This window comes from Pinus tabuliformis, chromosome 8, assembly GCF_031772625.1.
Source record: "Pinus tabuliformis cultivar Carrire ecotype Pingquan chromosome 8, CPIR1, whole genome shotgun sequence".
NCBI lineage: Eukaryota > Viridiplantae > Streptophyta > Pinopsida > Pinales > Pinaceae > Pinus > Pinus tabuliformis.
In genome coordinates this window covers 1,203,895,329-1,203,915,809 of record NC_142294.1, presented here as the reverse complement: position 1 = coordinate 1,203,915,809, position 20,481 = coordinate 1,203,895,329, and the positions used below count along the sequence as shown (strand labels likewise).

The following is a 20,481-nucleotide window of genomic DNA, read 5'->3' as shown; positions in this document are numbered from 1 at the left end:
ATTGAGCAATAAGGCAGAAAAAGTGCAGAGTAGAGATGTTGGAGAACTTTGGCACAAGAGATTAGGTCATCTACACCATGGTTCTTTAAAAGCCATGCAAAAAATTACCACTGGTCTCCCTAAAGGCTCCCTTGACCAACATGTTGTCTTTAAGGGTTGCACATTGGGGAAATATGTCAAATCCACTTTCCATGGCCGAGATATCAGAGCAGGTACAATAATAGAGCGAGTCCACTCTAATGTTAGTGGACCTTTTTCTACAACCTCCACAACAAAACATAAGTACTATGTTATTTTTATTGATGATTTCTATAGAAAATGTTAGATCTTCTTCATGTGGAAGAAGGATGAAGTTTTCTCAAAATTTGTTGAATTCAAAGAATCAGTTGAAAAGGAGACTGGGAAGAAGGTGAAAGCTCTTAGGAGCAACAATGGAGGTGAATTTGTTTTGAATGTCTTCAAGGATTTTGTGCCAAAGAAGCTGTTTGAAGAGAACTGACAACAACCCATAACCCACAACAGAATGGGATAGCTGAGAGAAATAACAAGAGCATAGTTGGAGCGACAAGAGTTATGCTACATGATCAGGGGATACCATTGCATTTATGGGAAAAAGCATGTAATAGAACAATCTACTTGCAGATTCACAGTCATCATAGAATACTTGGTATGATCACACCGAAGCAGGCCTTCTCTGGGAGAAACCCTGATGTGTCTCATTTCAAAATTTTTTGAGCTTCCATTTATTGCCATGTCTTCAAGGATTCGAGGAAGAAACTTGAGCTTACAATAGAGTTGGGAGTTTTTGTAGGATACACCAAAACTCCACACAATTACCGGGTGTATTTACCTTCACTGAGGATGACAATTGTGAGGAGAGATGTCAAGTTCGATGAGGAGAAGGCTATGAGATGCTCTCTAGAATAAGAGATGAGTATCCCATAGGAGCATGAGCTTCTAGCTCTAAAGGAGGAACCTCAAGATGAGCTTCAAGATGTTGTGGAGTAACCACAGTTGGAGGAGCAGAGAGGAGGTCAAGTGGAGACACCCACTCAACCAGAAAAATCCAGAGAAGGGAGAACGAGAACCAGAGAAGCTGATAGATTGATACATGATGCGTGGGAGCATGTGGGAGCTCCTAGATCACAACACAGGGAGAGGAGGTCACCTGAGAGTTACATTGGTTACATGGCTCTCATGACAGATCTCATTGACTCAAAGCCTTCTTCATTTGAGGGAGCAATTTCTCAACTTGTGTGGGGTGATTCAATGGTGGAAGAATATGAATCCATCATGAAGAATAGTGTATGGGAGGTGGTGCCGAGACCAAAAGTGAAATCAGTGGTTGGTTCCAGATGGATATACAAAGTGAAACATGCAGCTGACGGGAGCATCGAGAAGTACAAGGCTAGATTTGTGGCCAAAGAATTTTCTCAGGTAGAGGGAGTTAACTATGAGGAAACATTTTCCCCTGTGGAAAGGTATTCCTCCATCAGATCAATTCTTGCATTAGCTGCGTAGATGGGGTGAAAAATCCACTAGATGGATGTGAAGACCGCCTTTCTCAATGGTGTCGTTGAGGAGGAAATTTACATAGAGTAACCTAAAGGATTTGAGACATATGATCAGGAGTCACATGTGTGCAGAATTAGGAGAGCATTGATTGGTCTCAAACAGGCACCCCGAGCATGGTACACTCGGATTGACAGTTATCTTAGTGGATTGGGCTTCACCAAAAGTGAAGCAGATGTGAACCTCTATCACATTGTGGTAGATGGTAAGTTATTTATTCTTGTTTTGTATGTTGGTGATTTAATATTGTTAGGTGATGAGCAATTGATCCGCTCTTGCAAAGAGGATCTTGCAAGGCAATTTGATATGAAAGAAATGGGATTAATGCATTACTTCCTCAGGTTGGAAGTATGGCAAGGTGATAGTGAATTGTTTGTGTCTTAGGGGAAGTATGCCTCTGAAATACTTCATATATTTCACATGGATAATTGTAAGCCTATGGACACACCTCTAGTTACAAAATGGAGGAAGGAGAATTCCACTTCAGGTGAAGAGGTTGATGCTACCATTTACAGGCAGCTTGTGGGGTCTTTAATGTATCTTATGAACACAAGACCTGACATGTGCTATGCAGTAAACCAATTTAGTCAAGCTATGGTGAGGCCTACCAAGCTTTATTATAAGACAACAAAGCACGTGTTACAGTACCTCAGAGGCACTACTGATTTTGGATTATGGTACAAGAATACAAAGGGAGTGAAGGTCTAAGGCTTCACCGATGTAGATTGGGTGGGGAGTCCATTAGACATGAAAAGTACTTCAGGTGCTATCTTCAATGTTGGGTCCACAACTATTTTTTGGTACAGTAGGAAGCAGAGGTCTGTGACACTCAACTTAACAGACGTTGAATACATGGTTGCAAGTCAAGCAACATGTGATGCCAGATGGACAAGGAAAATACTTGCGGGTCTTTTCAGTCAAGAGATGGATCCAACAATGATATATTGTGATAATCAGAGTTGCGTTAAGCTCTCTAAGAATTTGATATTTCATGACAGGTACAAGCACATTGATATCCGATATCATCATTTGCGGGACTGTGTGTAGAGGAGAATCATGTTGTGAAAGTACATTCCAACTTAGGAGCAAGATGTTGACATCTTAACAAAGGCATTGTCAAGAGGTAAATTTGAATTCCACAGGTGCAAGATATTGGTGGTGAAAAATCCCTTTCTTACTAATAGGAAGTGTTAAAAAATGTAGCAAGAAAGGCTCAATTTGAGTAAATCATATTTCCACACCAACATGACAACTTGGAGGCAGTTAACTAGTGTGACATAGATCTCGTCACTCAGTTAGCTCGGTAAATTCGAGTTAGTGGGTTTGGAGTTCAATCATGCATGTGTGATTGCAAATTGTTAGCAATCTAGTTCAGTTATTTTCAGTTGTATTCAATTAACTGACCTCTAACTATTGATAGAGTCAATTATGTAGTAGGACAACAATCGAACTCAGAGATCTGTCAGCTAATTAATCAATCAACCCAAAATAGCTCATGCATACATGGAATTTGAATTGCTCAGCTGAGGTGGAGAAGACAAGGCCAGTGTAACGAGTTGTATACTAGTTGAGTGTACAATGGTTGCATGCAATCAGGAGATCAAATTCCTTGGTAATTACGCAAGGAAATAGGGAATTCCCTATCGTTTAGGAGCTCGAATTTGCTCAGAATTGCGTAAGGAAATAAGAGGCTAGAGGAGGCAAAAATTGGCTAAATGTTGGCTAGAGGCTCTCATTCAACAGAGAGAACACTTATTAATGAAAAGAGGCTTGAGGGGTTTTTCCCAATCGGGTTCCCCAAGAAATCATTATGTACTTGTGGTTTTGTTTGTTGCATGTCTATGCATATTGTTCTAAATTGTGATTTCCATTCTGCACATCAGTAAAGTAGAACTGCGTCTCTTGTTTTTTAGTTCATTAAATTTCTACAACCAAATCTATTTTATTAAATTTATTTCACATTTTTCATATATAAAACTTAATACCTTTAGTAATAATAATCTTTGTAGTTGTAGTAGTCATCATAATCACTTAGATTGTTTTTAATATATAGAACTTAATACCTTTAGTAATAATAATATTTGTAGTTGTGGTAGTAACCATAGGCACTTAGATTATAGCCCATTTTGTTATTCATTGGTCTTTTAATAGGATAGAAAAGTGTTTTTTGTTTTTGTTTTTGTTTGTTTGTTTGTTTTTTTATTTGATTGTAAAAAAGATTATATATATATATGTATTTCAATATTGCTATATATTAATATATTAAAAAAATAAAAAACAAATAAGAATAAATATTATATGTATAAAATATTAGTGTACTTAAACTATTGGACTTTTTTGCCTTTATTCGTGTGAATTTTAGGATCAATTTTGCTGGAAATAATAAAGATTATTTAATTATAAGTTTGAACTATGTTATATGTAGAATTCGACTTATTTTTTAGGATGTTGAATCTATTTATGTATTCAGAAACACATTTTAAAATAACAAAAAAACACAATCTAGTAAAAAATTGTGTCATCCATTTCCAACAAAAATGAAAAAACTTCAAATAATTAAATTCTGCCCAAAATATTTAATCTCTCTCTCACACATAAATAATAATATAAAAATCAATTCATATTCATCTTAATTTGGTAGAAATTACATTTTTCCTATAATTATTTTTCCATGCTTTATTTCAGAAAAAAAAAAAAAAAAATCATATTTTCATTTATTTATTTTTAATTATTCACCTTTTTACATGGAGGCTCTCCACAACTCAATAGGGGGGAGATTCACCTTTTTGTGTTGAGGCTATCTACAACTCAATATAGAGGAGATGTTCACTTAAAATTGTTACATGTAAAATTTAATTACAAAGAAAAAAAAAAAAAAACATAATATGAATATGACATTAAAATAAATTTAAATAATAGTAATTTATATTCGTAACTATAATATAACTTCATAATTTTAAATTTAATCAATAAAAATACACAAACTTAATACTTACAATAAATTATTTTTTCTAAAAATGAGCATAGATCTATTTATACTTCAGATGTACAAGTGTTTAGAGGAATCAAAAGGATGTTTGCTTTTTGAGATGAGGGTTAGAGTGAGGTTGCTAGTATTAGATGTAAATTTAAATTAAAAAGGAAATAAAAAACATAATATGTATATGATATTAAAATAATAAATAATAGTAATCAAGCTTATATGCTCATGTGTAAGTATGTCTGTCCCTCTTATAATAATAATAAAATATTCTCTAAATAGAAAAACAATGTGGACAATAATAAAAAAGAAAAAAATTGTTCGAATGACCTAATATAATTTAATGTAAAGTAATTAGAAAAAAAAAAAATGTGAATAAAATGTTTAAACTTTATACTTTTCAAAAAAAATGTAACACTTGATATCAACTTTATATATATACACACAGGTGATATCAAGAAAATATTTTAATGGAATAGATTATTCAATGTGGGTTATGAGTAAAATCTTTTAATATGATTTAATACTGACATATATTTAAAAATATATTAATAATTAAAAAAATCAGTGTAGTGATAAAATGGCTCAATATGCATGTTATGCAATCTCTGTAACATTCAAAAATACAATTCAAACAATAAAAAATTACACATTATTTTTTGCACTCTAAAATAAGGTTGCACTTAAAGAAATTTGATCCTTTTCGGCTCATGTTAGATCCGTGTTTAAGATGGATTTATGTTGGTTTATATTTGTAACCATAATATTTTAGAACTTCATATTTTTAAATTTAATTAGTAAATTTTCTCTTAAAATCCTTTTTTGTTGGGCTCTTGAGAAAAAATACTATTCTCTTCAAGTCTTTGGGGACGCCTTCAATCTTACTAAACTAGTTTAATGCTACTAAAAAATGTCACAATCACACACTGCTATCAATTTTGGAAAAAATCTTAAACTTGAAACAAACTTTTGATTCTATATCTTGTTACTCCATTTACAAGTAATGAAACCATGAAAAAAACTTATAGATACTAGACAACCTTAGGCATTGGGTAAAACTCGAAACATTTAGATGCAACTTGTTGCAATTTTCCTGGGATTACATGCTTTTTATCATTGACTTCATATAGTAACGAATATTATATATAACTTAAGTTTTTGTTATGACTATTCAACATAGTTTTATATATATATATATATATATATATATATGAGATAAATCAGGTTTACATGACGAATGTTTTTTGAATATTTGTTTGTTTATTTGTTTGTTTTTTTTTTTTGGTCTTCGGAGAGAATTGAATGCACACACGGTCAGAATGGAATGTACATAGTTGTATGTACATGGATGCATATACATAATGTAATTTTTTTTTTTTTCTGTTAATAAAAAATTAGGATTTATTGATTTATTTTTTAAACATATAAAAATTTAATACTTCCAATAATTTTTTTTAGGAGCTAGCATAAATCCATTTATATTATGGATCTATCAAGCCTAGAGGAAGAGGTTTATATCTTGAGATGAGGGATAGAGTGAGGTTTCTAGTACCAGAGAGGAATAAAAAAACGTTTACATCTCTACTACTCATTTTGAGGGAGATGTTTACCTTAAATGTAAAATTAAATTAAATTGAAAGCAATTCACGTCAAATGTAAAATTAAATTAAAAAGAAAATAAAGAAGATCATATCAGTAGTGGGGATTTGAATATAGATGCAAAAGACAACAACCATTCTACCCAATCACCTTAGATAACCACAATTGATTGAAAATATAGCCAAATATTTTATACTTGTCATTTCAAAATTAAAAAAATTGTGAAAATTCATATATTTTAAACTAAAGATAGAAGTTTGAAAATTTCCCCAAACATACATATTGATTTTCACATATTTCAATAATATATATGATTTTATTTTCACTTTCACCTAATCTTCATTTTTAATTTTTTTATAGAGTAGTCTTTAAGTGCTACTTTTTAGAAAGTTTTCCAGTTTATTTTGATCTAATTTGTATAGAATCCCACAATGATTCATTGAAATCACAAGTTTCATAGGTGAACTCTTCACAATCTAAGAGCTCTAGGGTTTTTGAGAGTGTTAAATCTATATATGCAGTGAAAAAAACTAATTTAAATAACACAAATCCGCCAAAAATTTCAAAAAATCACACTGAAAGACTACTCTAATTTTTATTATCACTTTCACTTAATCTCTATTTTTATTTTTATTATTTTAATAAAACAATAAAAAAATAATTTCATTAATTTGAGATTTAAATTTATTTTTAAATAAATTCAAATATTAATTTCACTATCTATTAACATTTAAACACCAAATCGACATTTATACCAGAAATAAAGACCTGCTTGGACTCCATCATGATCAACTACTTGAAAGGTGTTGAAATGTGGAGGAAGTGCATTAAGTCTTATAGTCGGTGGAGGACGTTGTTCATAATATTGAATAGTTTCTCACTAGTCATCGTAAGGTTTTTACTTTTTAAGATTTAGACCCATCATGATTTGTTTGAAAGTTGTACAAGCTATACCTAAATGAGTAGTGATGACTCGTTTCTCAAATGCTTTTAGTACTGCTTTAAATTACATAAATTAAGAGATATTGCTTCCTTAAATCAGTGTTAACATTCAATATCCTACTTTATTTCAAAACAAATCCTACTTTATATATATATATATATTTATTTATTTATTTATTTGGGCTATAAATAATTTTTATATAATTATTAAATTTTATTATAATAATAAAAAATAAATTAAATTTACATTTAACAAAATAATATTTATACTATTTTCAAATTTCAATATTGAATTGTACAAAACAAAATATTTATAATATTTTTAAATTTCAATATAAATAGTTTATTTGAGGTAGTTCAATTGATAATAATTGTTGAAATGAAATCTCATCTAATTAGAAGTCTTGAGTTTAAATCTTGTGCTATCTCTTGATTAGAGTGAAAAGTTGGACATGATGAAAATGTAGTCCAACCAAACTTATAAAAAAAAAATCAACATAAATAATTAACCAAAAATCAATGAATGTACACCATCTTTATATATTTATCAATTTTTAACATAAAAAATTAAATTTATAATTCATTACTTATACTATTCTTAATTTTCAACATTAAAAAAACAATACGAATTAAAAACCTACTTAATCTATATACACATTTTTGAATTCAAGCTTCTGTGATCCATATTTTTGTAAATTGATTCTTTCGGTAAAAATTACAATGGAAATTTTTGTGTCTATCTGTTTCGAACCATCCAGTGTGGCACCATCCAGTGTGGCTCATCATCAGGTCTAAGATGACAATGAACCACAATGATGGTTCAAAACACATAGACACAAAAATTCCATTATGAGTTTTATAGAAATAATCTATTTACAAATATATACACATTCTTTATATATTTCTTAAATTTTAATATAAAGAAAAATCAAAATCACATATAGTGTCACAAAGTCGAGAGTGATATTCATTTCACTCTTAAATTTCAAATAAAAATAAAAATAAAAATGATCAATTATCAAAATCATACTTATCCATATATATCATCTTTATACACCTATCAAATTTTAACATAAGAAAAATCCAACTCACACATAATCTATGTTATAATTTTAAAAATATATTCATGCGACTCTCAAATTTGAGTATAAATAAACAATTAGTTAAAATCTAAATCACACTTAATCCATGTACAAAATCTTTATAAATTTATCAAATTTTAACATAAAGAAAGTCAAATTCACACTTTACCCACCTCATTACACAATCTTTATACATTTATCAAATTTTAACATAAAGAAAAATCAAATTCACAATTTACTCACCTCATAACCTACCTTACACTTAAAAAAAGATATTCATGCCATTATCAAATTTCAATATAAAACAAATAATTAGTTAAAATCGAAATCACACTTAATCCATATACCCAATCTTATAAACTTATCAAATTTTAACGTAACTTGCAATTTCAATATATATATATATATATATATATATATATATATATATTTATTTATTTATTTATTTTTCCAGGGGCGGGGCCTCAAATACATTCTGTACATAGTACATACATCACTGGCCATGGCCCAAATATGTTGCAGCGCAGCTTCCCAGGACTCGATACTGGTCGGGGCGTGTAAACCAACTACCCCGAACATTACATTGTGCACTCACGTGCAACTTGCAATTTCAAAAATATATTTATGCCACTCTCAAATTTCAATAAAAACAACAATTAATTAAAATTTAAATCAAACTCAATTCATGTACATAATTTTATAAATTTATGAAGTTTTAATTTCAAGACAGTGAAATTCACACTTTATCTACATTACATAAATTTTATACATTTAACAAATTTTAAAATAAAGAAAAGTCAATCTCACACTTTGCCAAGAGGCCTTCATATTATTTTTAAATTAAAAAAAATCACTTAAATTTAATTCATTCTAAATTAAAAAATAATAATATTTATACACTCCTCATCTTCTTATTGGTTGGACAAAAAATCGATCCATATGTTACAATCGAATCGTGGCGGGTAAAGTAATTTAAATATCTAAAGAAATTCAAAATTACACTATAATGCATGAGCAAAATCTTTATGTACTTATTAAATTTCAACGTAAAGAAAAACCAAACTCACACTAAATCCATTTTCTAAATTAGAAAGGTATCATTTTCTAAATTAGAAAAGGTATCAAATTGATTGCTATAGTCCCATGTTAGATGGGAGGGACTAATAAAAAACAGGAAGATTGCTATAGTCTCATGTTAGATGGGAGAGACTAATAAAAAAACAGAAAGAGATAATATTATTCTCAAATTCAATTTTATGAGCAATGTCAAATTTACAAATTTTTATTTAATTTTATAATTTAAATAATTAAAAAAATGATATTATGTTATTTTTAAATTTCAATATAACTTAAATGATTAGAAAAATCAAAATCACATTTAATATATCTATATAATTTTTATATAACAATATAATTGGATTATTTTTTGTTTTTTATTATAATTTAATGATATAATTTTTGGTAGAATTGCATTTTTAGTTATTTAAATTGTGTTTTGGAATATATAAATAGATTCAACGTTCTTAAAGTTCGGTCACATTCACACTTAATTTATTTTATAATTTAAATAATTTAAGAAAATGATATCATATTATTTTTAATTTTCAACATAACTTAAACTATTTGAAAAGTCAAAAGCACACCATTTTTATTTAACAATGTAATTTGATTAGTTGATTTTTTTTGTTTTTTTATGGAGTTGTTTTTAATGTGATTTTTGGAAGCTTTTCAGGTGGGTTTTTTTGGTCTAATTTCTCTAAGATCTTGCAGGAATTTATTGAAATCACAAACTTGATTTCTCTAAGATCTTGCAGGAATTTATTGAAATCACAAACTTGATGGGTAACACCTGCACAATCAAAGTGTCCTAGGAGTTTTTCAGGGTGTTGAATCCATATGTACAGTGAAAAAACCAGTTCAAATGACACAAATCACTATTTTATCTCAAATTTTTCTGCCCTATTCAGGCACTTGAAAGTCGAAGAATCCATATATACAGTGAAAAAACCAGTTCAAATAACACAAATCACTACTTTACCTCATACAATGAAAAAACCAGTTCAAATAACACAAATCACTATTTTACCTCAAAATCCATATATACAGTGAAAAAACCAGTTCAAATAACACAAATCACTATTTTACCTCATATAATGAAAAAACGAGTTCAAATAACACAAATCACTATTTTACCTCAAAACTTTTCTCCCGCAAGTCGAAAAAGTCGCACTAAAGACAACTCCTTTTTATTATAATCTAATGATGTGATTTTTGGTGAGATTGTATTTTTAGTTGTTTAAATTGTGTTTTTAAATATATAAATAGATTCAAAGTTCTCAAAACCTAGGTGAAAAAAGAAAAGAAAAAAAAAGCCTAGGTCTAAAAAAAAGAAAAAAGTAGAAAAAAGAAAAAAAACAACCTTCTCAAAAACCTTTCCAACATCATTGATTCATAGTACTAATTCAAACTTGCATTTCCAACACTTTTTTATCACATTTTGAACAATATTAATAAAAAAATATTAAAAAACCAAACTTAAAATATTTAAATTATACTATTAAGTAAAACTCATGACTCAAGACTTAAAAACATAGGGCAGGGATGAAAGCCCGCCTCTTACAATTTACCAATAGGTAATTACAATTGATATAGTTTTTCTTAAATAATAATAATGAATCAACTTACATGGATAAATGAAAATCCACCCCTTACAATTTACCAATAAATAATTACAATTGATATAATTTTGCTTGAATAATAATAATGAATCAACCTACATCAATAAATAACAAACAACAATAACTATACCAACTTTAACAACCAAATTATAATAAATTTGCGAACTATATCAACTTTAACAACCAAATTATAATAAATTTTCCCAATATATTAAAAAAACACTCACACTTTTAACCATTTTATTTTTATAAGTTAAAAAAAAACATATTACGCTGTTCGCAAATTTCAACCTAATTCAAATTCAAAACCTGTATTAGTCAAACTCTATTTCATATCATTTTTTTTAAAGCATCAAACCATGGGATGGTTGTTCCAATAAAATCTATTGATATGCTAAAAACAGATGTAGAAGCTCACATGATGTCTGTTTTAGGGCTCGATTCCAGAAAAAACAAGACATGCGCCAGGTATAGAATTTATGGATTTTGGTAATTGTTGTTGTTTTTCTAAGAGAAGGTTCAATTCTCCGAGATTGGAAGCCCATTAGTATTTAATTCGGAAGAGGGCTAAAAAGTGGCATCTGCATGTTGAGGAGGAGAGAAGGGGAGTTTGGAGTTTCGATTTGCGTGCACTTTAATTCAATAACTCCAGTCAGTCGGTCAATTTGTTTGTTGTTTTGTGATCGTAGGCGGTGGTAAAATGGAGTGTTTGTTATTTTAAAAATTGTAACAATCGAGAGAGAATCCTCCAAAATCGATATCTAATCCAGGAGGGTATTTAGTGGCCATCCCGGATGCACCGTGTTTTTGGCATTTACGAGAAACTATAAGTCGAACACAATGCCATATCTCCTCCGTGGCTTCTGGACCTTGCCTTTATCTTCAATTCGTTATGACTGTCTGCCCCTTGCATCCCTACTCCGCAGAACGCTATTTGCAGCTTCTACGCGACAATCAGTACTGTAGCCTGTAAGTAATTGCAATCCCTTTCCATCAAAATTTCTTTGTCTTTCTCTAATTATCTGTTGCAAGTAAAAACTAAAATTCAAATGTCCGTGATGGCAGATATCTGAGAACCCAATTTCAAAGCTATGACTGAAGACTGCTGGAACCCAGATAAGGTCACTTTATTCTTCTTTTAAGCAGCGCACTCAATGGATCTCTTCCATGAATGCCAGAAATTAAATGTTGATTTATTGATTTGTTTATATTTTTGGTTTATGGGTTCTGCTTCCTTGTTAGGCTCCATGGTTTGCATACATTTCTTCCGTGGGCGTCAATTATAAATGGTTTAGAGTTAAATACTAATTGACAATCAAAAACCCACTTGGTCAGGCGGACATGTGTTGATTTGATCTGAACTGAGCTGTTCAGTAACTTGATGCAGACCATAGAGTTTGATTCCCATTTCAGACATTGCTTTAAAAAATTATGTTGTAATTTCAACTCTTGTGGTCTAATCTCCCAAATTTTGATTGGTGTATTATATAAGGGTTATTCCTTCCACTCCTGATTGGATCTGGGTTGCTCTGTTAGGGTTTTATATTTCTCGGGATTTCTCTTTTAAATGCTTTCAAAATTCCTATTAATGTAGCACAAAAATGTTACTTCTTGGTACGAAAAGTAGCTTGCGTACGCAGGCTACCGCTAGAATTAGCTTAAGACAATAAAGTCCTCACCAGCTATCTATATACCGGCATCGCAGTCCAAAGATCAAAATGCCACATAGCACGATAACAAAAATAACATATTTCCCACAATCTAATACTGCCATCCTGGCAGGTAGCAAAAAGAAGATTGAAATCAGCATAATGAAAATAAATTGAAGATCAGGCTGTTTCTCAGGTTTGATTTTGCATGTTCAACAAAATTGTTAAACTGGAAGTTTGTATCCATGAAGTCATTTTTTCCACATGCACAGCTACGTGGATATTGGAACACTGATTTATAGAATTATGGAACTGAAAACAGTGTTGACCTTGAGCTGATTCTTTGTTCGGTCACACTTATTGCTAAGGATTCTGTAAGCGGCCAGGTTCCTAGGAACTAGATATTAAAAAACTGATGGTAAGGAGGTTTTGACCACAGGATTTTAAAGGTTGGTTATGACTCATGAGTGAAATGGGGACAGGTTTCTGTCTTAATAAAGATAATTTGGCATTTTGGATAATCATTTACAAGGAAGAAAAATCCTCTACACTGGAAGGATGGAGTGATCAAACGGAAGGCAACAATATGCTTGTATATATCAAGCTTATGCAATATACTCTGCCTGGCAATCCTGGAAGGAGATACATTCTTGTTTATTATTGCTACCTTCATTGAAATTAGTAAGGAGGCCTTTTTCATGAACAGTTGAAAGGATATTGAAAGCTCATAAATGTTTGAAAGATTTGAAGATAGGCCACACAGAGCTGTAACACTATATGTTTGAAGTTGGCAACTGACAGCATACTCAAATAAAAATGTGTATGGAGGAATTCCAAATCAGGTTCTTCGATGAACAATTTCAATTGGTATATTACATCAGACAGCCCTTGTCCTCTCCTGATTTGGATTTTGGTAGCTATGTTAGGGTTTTATATTTCTCAGGTTTTTGGGAATGCTTCAGAATTTCAATTAAGATAGCACAAGAATGTACGTACTACAGTGTTTTGTACAAAAAGCAGCGGCATATACAGGCCATCGTCAGCACTAGCATCAGACAATAAAGGCCTAATTATTTATCTATCTACCAGCATGACGGTCAATAGATCAAAGTGCCACATGGCACGATAGCAGAAATAACCTATTTACCAAAATCTAATACTGCCAAAGATTGAAGTCAACCTAATGAAGTAAAATTAGGCTGTTTCACAGGTTTGATAATGCATGTTCAACAGAATTGGTAAATTGGAAGCTCACATCCATGAGAGTCATTTGTTCCACATTCACAGTAACATAGATACTGAAACATTGATTATAGACCTAAAACAAGGTTGACAATCACAAACCCACTTGGTCAAAAGGATATATTATGTTCACTTGATCTGAACTGGGTTCTCCAATAACATGATGCAGACCATTTGTTTCCCATTTCAAACGTTGTTTTCAAAATTTATGTTGTAATTTCAACTGCTGTGAACTAATCTCCCAATTTTGGTTGGTGTATTATACGAGGGTAAGGCCTTTGGGTCGACCTGTTCCGATTTGGATCTGGGTTGCTGTGTTAGGGTTTTGTATTTCAACAGGTTTTCTGCTAAGTTACCAGGAAATGGGTATGGAACCACCAGATTTTTGAAAAGCCAGGATCTGGATATGGCTGGGAAATGTTATGTACAAAAAAAAAATAATAACTTTTATGTTTTAAAAAACATATTCAAATTAAGAATCAAACCATCCATGATCACAATATTAGGACTGAAATCATTAGATATTTATAAATCTGAAGACTGAAATCATGATGCATCATGCCTCATAGGGATAATTGGAAAATACAAAATTGAGTGTCTCATCAATGATCACTCGATTGATATGGTAATGTAGAGTAGGTCTAACTACATATCCTGAAATGGGTCTACATCCTCACCTTCTGATATTTCAACTCTACATCATGATCAACCAGTCATCTTTCTTGAAATCTGCCTTAAAGTCTAAAGATTCCCAGCTAGGTATGATGGTAAATGAATTTTGTACACTGTTTGACAACATGCTATAGCCCTTGGATCATACTGTTCTAAGAGGAGCCTTCACCTAGAGTTGGATGGGAAATATAATGTCTCAGAGCTTTCTCAGAGCTTTCCCAGAGCATTCTTGTTAGCATCACCAGAAACCGAAAATAAAAATTTTAATGCTTCAAACCTTTCCTGCTAGCATTATTATGTGCTGTACAGCCTACAGGCTGTCAGGTGATTAATAACTTACCTATTCAGCTATACAGTCTACAGAGTAATAATAAGTAATCTAACTAAAAGTAATTAGAATATCCGCTGCTTAGTGTTTCAAACAGGTGGCAAACATCCTAGAGAAACAGAAAGACCGAAACTCTACTTTTATTTTTTATTTTCTTGGGATCTGGCATGTGAGGGCTAGCTGGCACAGGATCCGTTCCAGTGGCACAGGATCCATTTCTGGGCTTGACAGATCTGTTTGTGTGGTGGATCCTATATGGATCTGAGTGGATCCATATCTGTATCCGGATCCAAAATGTGGATTTGTGGATCTGGCCTCAAAGCTCCTGTGGATACAGTAATACAGTTTCTCTGTTAAATGCTTTCAAATTTCTATTAATATAGCGCAAAATATACATAGAGTTTAATACAAAAAGCAGGCGGCATATGCAGGCCATCACTTAGCACTAGCTCAAGACAATAAAGGCCTCATTAAGTATCTATCTACCAGCATCACAGTCCAAAGATTAAAATGCCACATAGCATGATAGCAAAAATAATATATGTTCGAAAATCTAATACTGCCATACTGGCAGGTACCATAAATAAGAGTGAAATCAGCATAATGCAAATCAGGGTGTTTCTCAGGTTTTATTATGCATTTTCAGCAATATTGGTAAATTGGGAGTCTGCGTCCATGTCTTTTGTTCCATATGCACAGCTACATAGATATTGGAACACTGATTTATAGAATTATGGAACTGAAAACTCTGTCAACTCTGTCAAGGTTGCGTTGAAATTTTACCCAGTCATACCTATTGCTAAGGATTCTGGAAGTGGCAAGGTGCCTAGAAACTAGATGTGAAAAGACTGTATTAGCTGGAAGCCATCCACTTTCTGCCCGGAACTATAGGTGCTAATAGTATTACTATCATTAAGCCATCTTTAAACATTACTTGAGGAGCTAATGATATTGGTATGGACATTCTGCAGCAGGCCTCCAAAGGTCTGTTATGAGTGAAATGGTGATAGGTTTCCACCTTCATGAAGAGAATTTGTGATTTTAGATGCAAAATAAGAAAAATCCTCTGTACAGGAAGCATGGATTCATTAAGGGAAAGTATATACAAGGGGCTTATATATATCAGGATTAAGTAAGATACTTTGCTTGGAAAACCTGGAAGGAGATACATGCTTCAAGCCACTTTTCCTACTGTCAGTAGCTTCGTTGAAGTTGGTTACTAGTAAGGAGGCTTTTTTCAAGAACACTTACTAGGCTTATGAATGCTCAAAAGTCTTTGAAAGATTTTAAAACAGGTCAGAGTTGTAACACCATGTTTGGAGTCTATCACTGACAACATACTTGTAAATGAACAATTTAAAATTTATATGGTGTTATTCCAAATCAGGTCCTTCTATGTAATATATGCATGTTGAATCACTAGATGTCCAATCCCACATGTTATTATTGACTAATGCTTATATATTCCATATCACAAAGCGGTGGCACTTATTTTGTATTTTATTATATTTAAACCTGTTCTAATGCAATTATTCAGTGAAGGGCTAACGTCTAATCCCATATTTTGATAAACATTTTAATTTAGGACTCATTACTTATTCCAAATTGTAAATGTTTGTACTATTGTAAAATTTGTATCTTAGTGTATTTGTAATTGCCATTTATGTGGCTGTTGGGATTTCTTGTCTAATCTTTACTTGTGGCCGCGTGCCAGCCCTCCTTGTGATTGGTTAAGGCTCTTATTGAGCCAACCTGTGGGTAGTTACACGATTATTCCACTTTATTATATTCATTATAATTTAGGGTAATGTTAGCCTGGCCTTCTGCTTGGGGTTGGTTCCCAACCTTAGTGGAGTGGTATAAGTGCACCACATTCCTCGTATGTGACAACATCACATTCATCATTCTTTTGCCTAAGGGCATCAACACCAATTTGCTTATCTTGTGCTCCATTGAAGTCTTTTGTCGTGCTGCCATTTTCAGCATGTTTATTTGTTAATTTTAGGTATGTTCTATGCTAGGGCAATTTATTTCAATTTTCACAGTTAGCTCATTATCTTTTCCAGATTAGCAATCACATCAGCATTAAAGTAAACTGCAGATAGAACATAAATATAAATTGCAGAAGACAAGCCAAGACAAGAGAACACAAGATGTGGCGCTAGCCAGGGACAAACCCCACAATGTGGGGAAACCCTTGATCAATTCTTCTTTTATGTTCTTCAAAGTTCAGCAGAGAAAAGTCAACACTTTGATTTATCTAGATAAGAGCATAGATCATCTCTAAGAAGATGATACATGAGATCAGTTGAAGACATGCTGCTTCAACTGATTCTCCAAGGTGACTCCTTCACCTATCGTTGTGCTGCATTTCGTCATCATGCTGCACCTCACCACGCTGCACCATGCTACACCCATCATCACTGTACTACATTATGTGCCATTGCTGCACCATGTTGCCTTCCCGACGATTCTAGCTGTTCCTACAATTCCGGCTGTTCTCGACAGTTCCAACAGTTCCGGCTTTTCCGGCTTTTCCGGCAGTTTCGGCTTTTTTGTCAGTTCCGACTTTTCTGGCTTTTCCGACAGTTCCGACTTTTCTGCTAGTTCCGGCTTTTCCGACTTTTCCAGCAGTTTCGGCTTTTCCAGCAGTTCCGACTTTTTCAACTTTTCCGGCTTTTCTGACAGTTTTGGCTTTTTTGGTAGTTCTGGCTTTTCCGACTTTTCCGACAGTTTTAGCTTTATCGGCAGTTTTAGCGTTTTCAGTTTTTCTGACAGTTCCAGCTTTTTTGGCTTTTCTGACAGTTCCAGCTTTTCTGACAATTTCGGCGTTTTCATTAGTTTCGGCTTTTTCGGCAGTTCTGGATTTTCGGTAGTTCTGGCTTTTTCGGCTTTTTCGGCAGTTCTGGCTTTTTCGGCTTTTTTTGGCAGTTCTGACTTTTCCAGCTTTTCCGACAGTTTCGGCTTTTCTGGTTTTTCGACTTTTTCGGCAGTTCTGGCATTTCCGGCTTTTCAGACAGTTTTGACTTTTTCGGCTTTTCCGGCGTTTTCGGCAGTTCCGGCTTTTCCGGCTTTTTCGGCAGTTCTAGCTTTTCCGGATCTCTGGATCAAGGCAACATTATCCCTTAGGATCTCTTATCCTACTAAAACCCAAAGACAAGTAGAGAGAGGAAGAGATCCCAAGTGTGTGTTGAAATGACTTGAAGTCCTCTATATTTATACTAAAAAGTAGATGATGAATAGGCATGTCTATTGGGCTTTTGAGCCTACTCAAGTTGATGGTCGGCTTGATAATAATTCCATAATCAAAATAAATTCATAACTCCATGAATACTTATCAGAATCGGATGATCTTTAGATCAATCCTTCACCTTTCGATGAGAGGGATCCAATAAAAATATCAACTGCCATAAATAAGCTGACCCACATGGAGTTTGGCCCTAGTTGCCAATTTTAACACTCCCTCCCAACTAGGGAGAACTCCATCTGCTGATCCATGTGTCCGACTGTACTATCTTTGCCATCAGTGCCCTGCTCAGCTCTGCTGTCTTTGCTCTGCTCTGCGGGCTCTACTCTGCTCTGCTTAGCTCTTCTTTGCTTAGCTCTGCTGAACCATGAAGAAGAAGAATTGATCGAGAATATCTCATACCATTCTCCATTGACCCGAAGTCAGTCTCAGAGTGCGTACCACTGGTCCCAGACCAGTCTCAACCGACCCAAAGTCAGTGTCATAGTGGGTACCACTCCTACCACTGGTCCCAGACCAGTATCATCAGTCTCAGAGTTTGTACCATTGGTCCCAGACTAGTCTCAACCGACTCGAAGTCAGCGTCATAGTATGTACCACTCTCACTGGTCCCAGGCCAGTCCTCCATTGACCCGAAGTCAGTCTCAAAGTATGTACCACTGGTCCCAGACCAGTCTCAACCGATCTGAAGTCAGCATCATAGTAAATACAACTCCTACAACTGGTCCCAGACCAGTATCATTGATCCCAGATCAATGAAGGTCGTCCTAGCATAGGGAGTATGGTAGATACAACGATGCGTCCATTGGTACTACTATGGTCCCTATCCTCATTTCCCTGCTCATTGATTAGATGAGAGGTACTTCCCATGAGTCCCAGACTGCATAGGTAGGATGCCTCGACAGGAGAACTAATCAATCCTGTCCTCACAGGAGAACTTATCATCCTGCTACACAATCGCCATGGAGAACACATCATCCATGCCTCATAGGAGAGCTAATCATCCTGCTAGATAATCGTCATGGAGAACACATAATCTAAACTTCACATGAGAACTAATCATCCTGCTACATAATCGTCATGGAGAACACATCATCCAGACCTCACAGGAGAACTAATCATCTTGCTACATATTTGCCATGGGAGAACTAATCATCTCGGTTCACAGGAGAACTATTCATCCTGTTCATAGCGCACCACCAGGGGAGGGTGAGTCGCCCTGTGGTCGTATGTTGCTCCAGTAAGTACCCCAAGCCCCCCAGAGCTCCCAGAGCTCAATGCATGCAACATGCAGGACCCTTATAAGAAGGTCTCTCAACGACTCCAAGTCGTTCGGGAAAGTCATAGATTTGACCTTTCCCCGGTGCTTTGACAAAATGTCTGCGACCTGTACATCAGTCTCAATGCGATGGAGCCTCCTCGCTTATCAACTTACCATATCCCAGATAAGGCAGTATCTGATGTCTATCTGCTAGAGCAATCATCGAATATGAGATTCCTCAATAATCGAATCCCACTTTGGTTGTCACAGAGAATCACAGTGGTATTCATCATGTGTACAAATGGCTCACTTAAGAGCTTCTGCAACCATGCAGCTTCACATGAGATCATACTCGTAGCTATGTATTCGGTCTTGGCAGTGCTTATAGCAATCGATTTCTGCTTCCTGCTCATCCATGATATCGAAGCAGAATCTAAAGAGAACCAGCACTAAGAAATGCTCTAGTGATCCTCCACACTGCTTGCCCATTCAGTATTCGAATAATCATGCGGTTTCATATTTCCGGCAGTGTAGCTCAATCCATGAGAGATTGTGCCTTGAAGATATCTCAGAAGATTCTTGGCACCAATCCAGTGAGGCTCAACCAAATGTGAGCTCACCATGCTAACTGCAAAACATATGTTCGGACGGAAGTTCACCAAGAACATCAACGTGAATGAGTTTATGAAACTCAGAGGCATTTCCCAAATCTGGTCCGACATCACTACCATATAACTTCTGAAAGTTAAGATCCTTGAGGTAGTCACAGGCTTGCAGTTTATCATTCCACATTCGGAATCCAACTCCCTCTTACTTTTGCAAATGAGAGGGTCTGCGCTTGTCAGAAATAGGTCGTCCTCATAAGGTGCTGGTATGAGAGGTCTATCATCCACAACCTTCGAGTAATGGTTTGGATCAGTTTCACTCCTAGTGAATTTCAGCTTCATCTAATAGCTATCAATCCTCTCATACTACACCCGAGGAGTTTTGCTTCAAGCCATAGAGGACTTTCTTCCACTTGCATACGTGAGATACCTGACCATCAATCTCAAACCCCTTGGGTTGTTCCAAACCTGTGGACCTGCTACATGAGGGGAATGGTCATGCTCTTTTTGAATTCAAGCATCCCTGTCACCATCTGACTCATAGACCTTCAGTGCTATGTGTCAATGGACATGGTCCCAGTCCCCAGTGGACTTCCTGCAACTTGATACAACTCTGAATTCAAA

The 20,481-nt window shown here is 34.0% G+C and overlaps 1 protein-coding gene across 2 annotated transcripts in view; it reads left to right on the top strand.

Annotated features, from left to right (window-relative positions):
- The first annotated feature begins 11,202 nt into the window (after positions 1-11,202).
- LOC149239688 (uncharacterized) overlaps positions 11,203-20,481 on the top strand; it is a 74,111-nt gene continuing 64,832 nt past the window's right edge. Inside the window, exons 1-3 of one of the 2 annotated variants that reach the window (XM_089373486.1) lie at positions 11,203-11,321; positions 11,543-11,822; positions 11,919-11,974. In XM_089373486.1, the coding sequence (XP_089229612.1) occupies positions 11,945-11,974 (30 nt within the window). In that variant the 5' untranslated portion in view covers positions 11,203-11,321; positions 11,543-11,822; positions 11,919-11,944. Of the gene's footprint in view, positions 11,823-11,918; positions 11,975-20,481 lie in introns of both variants that reach the window. The other variant, XM_089373485.1, reaches the window with a different exon arrangement.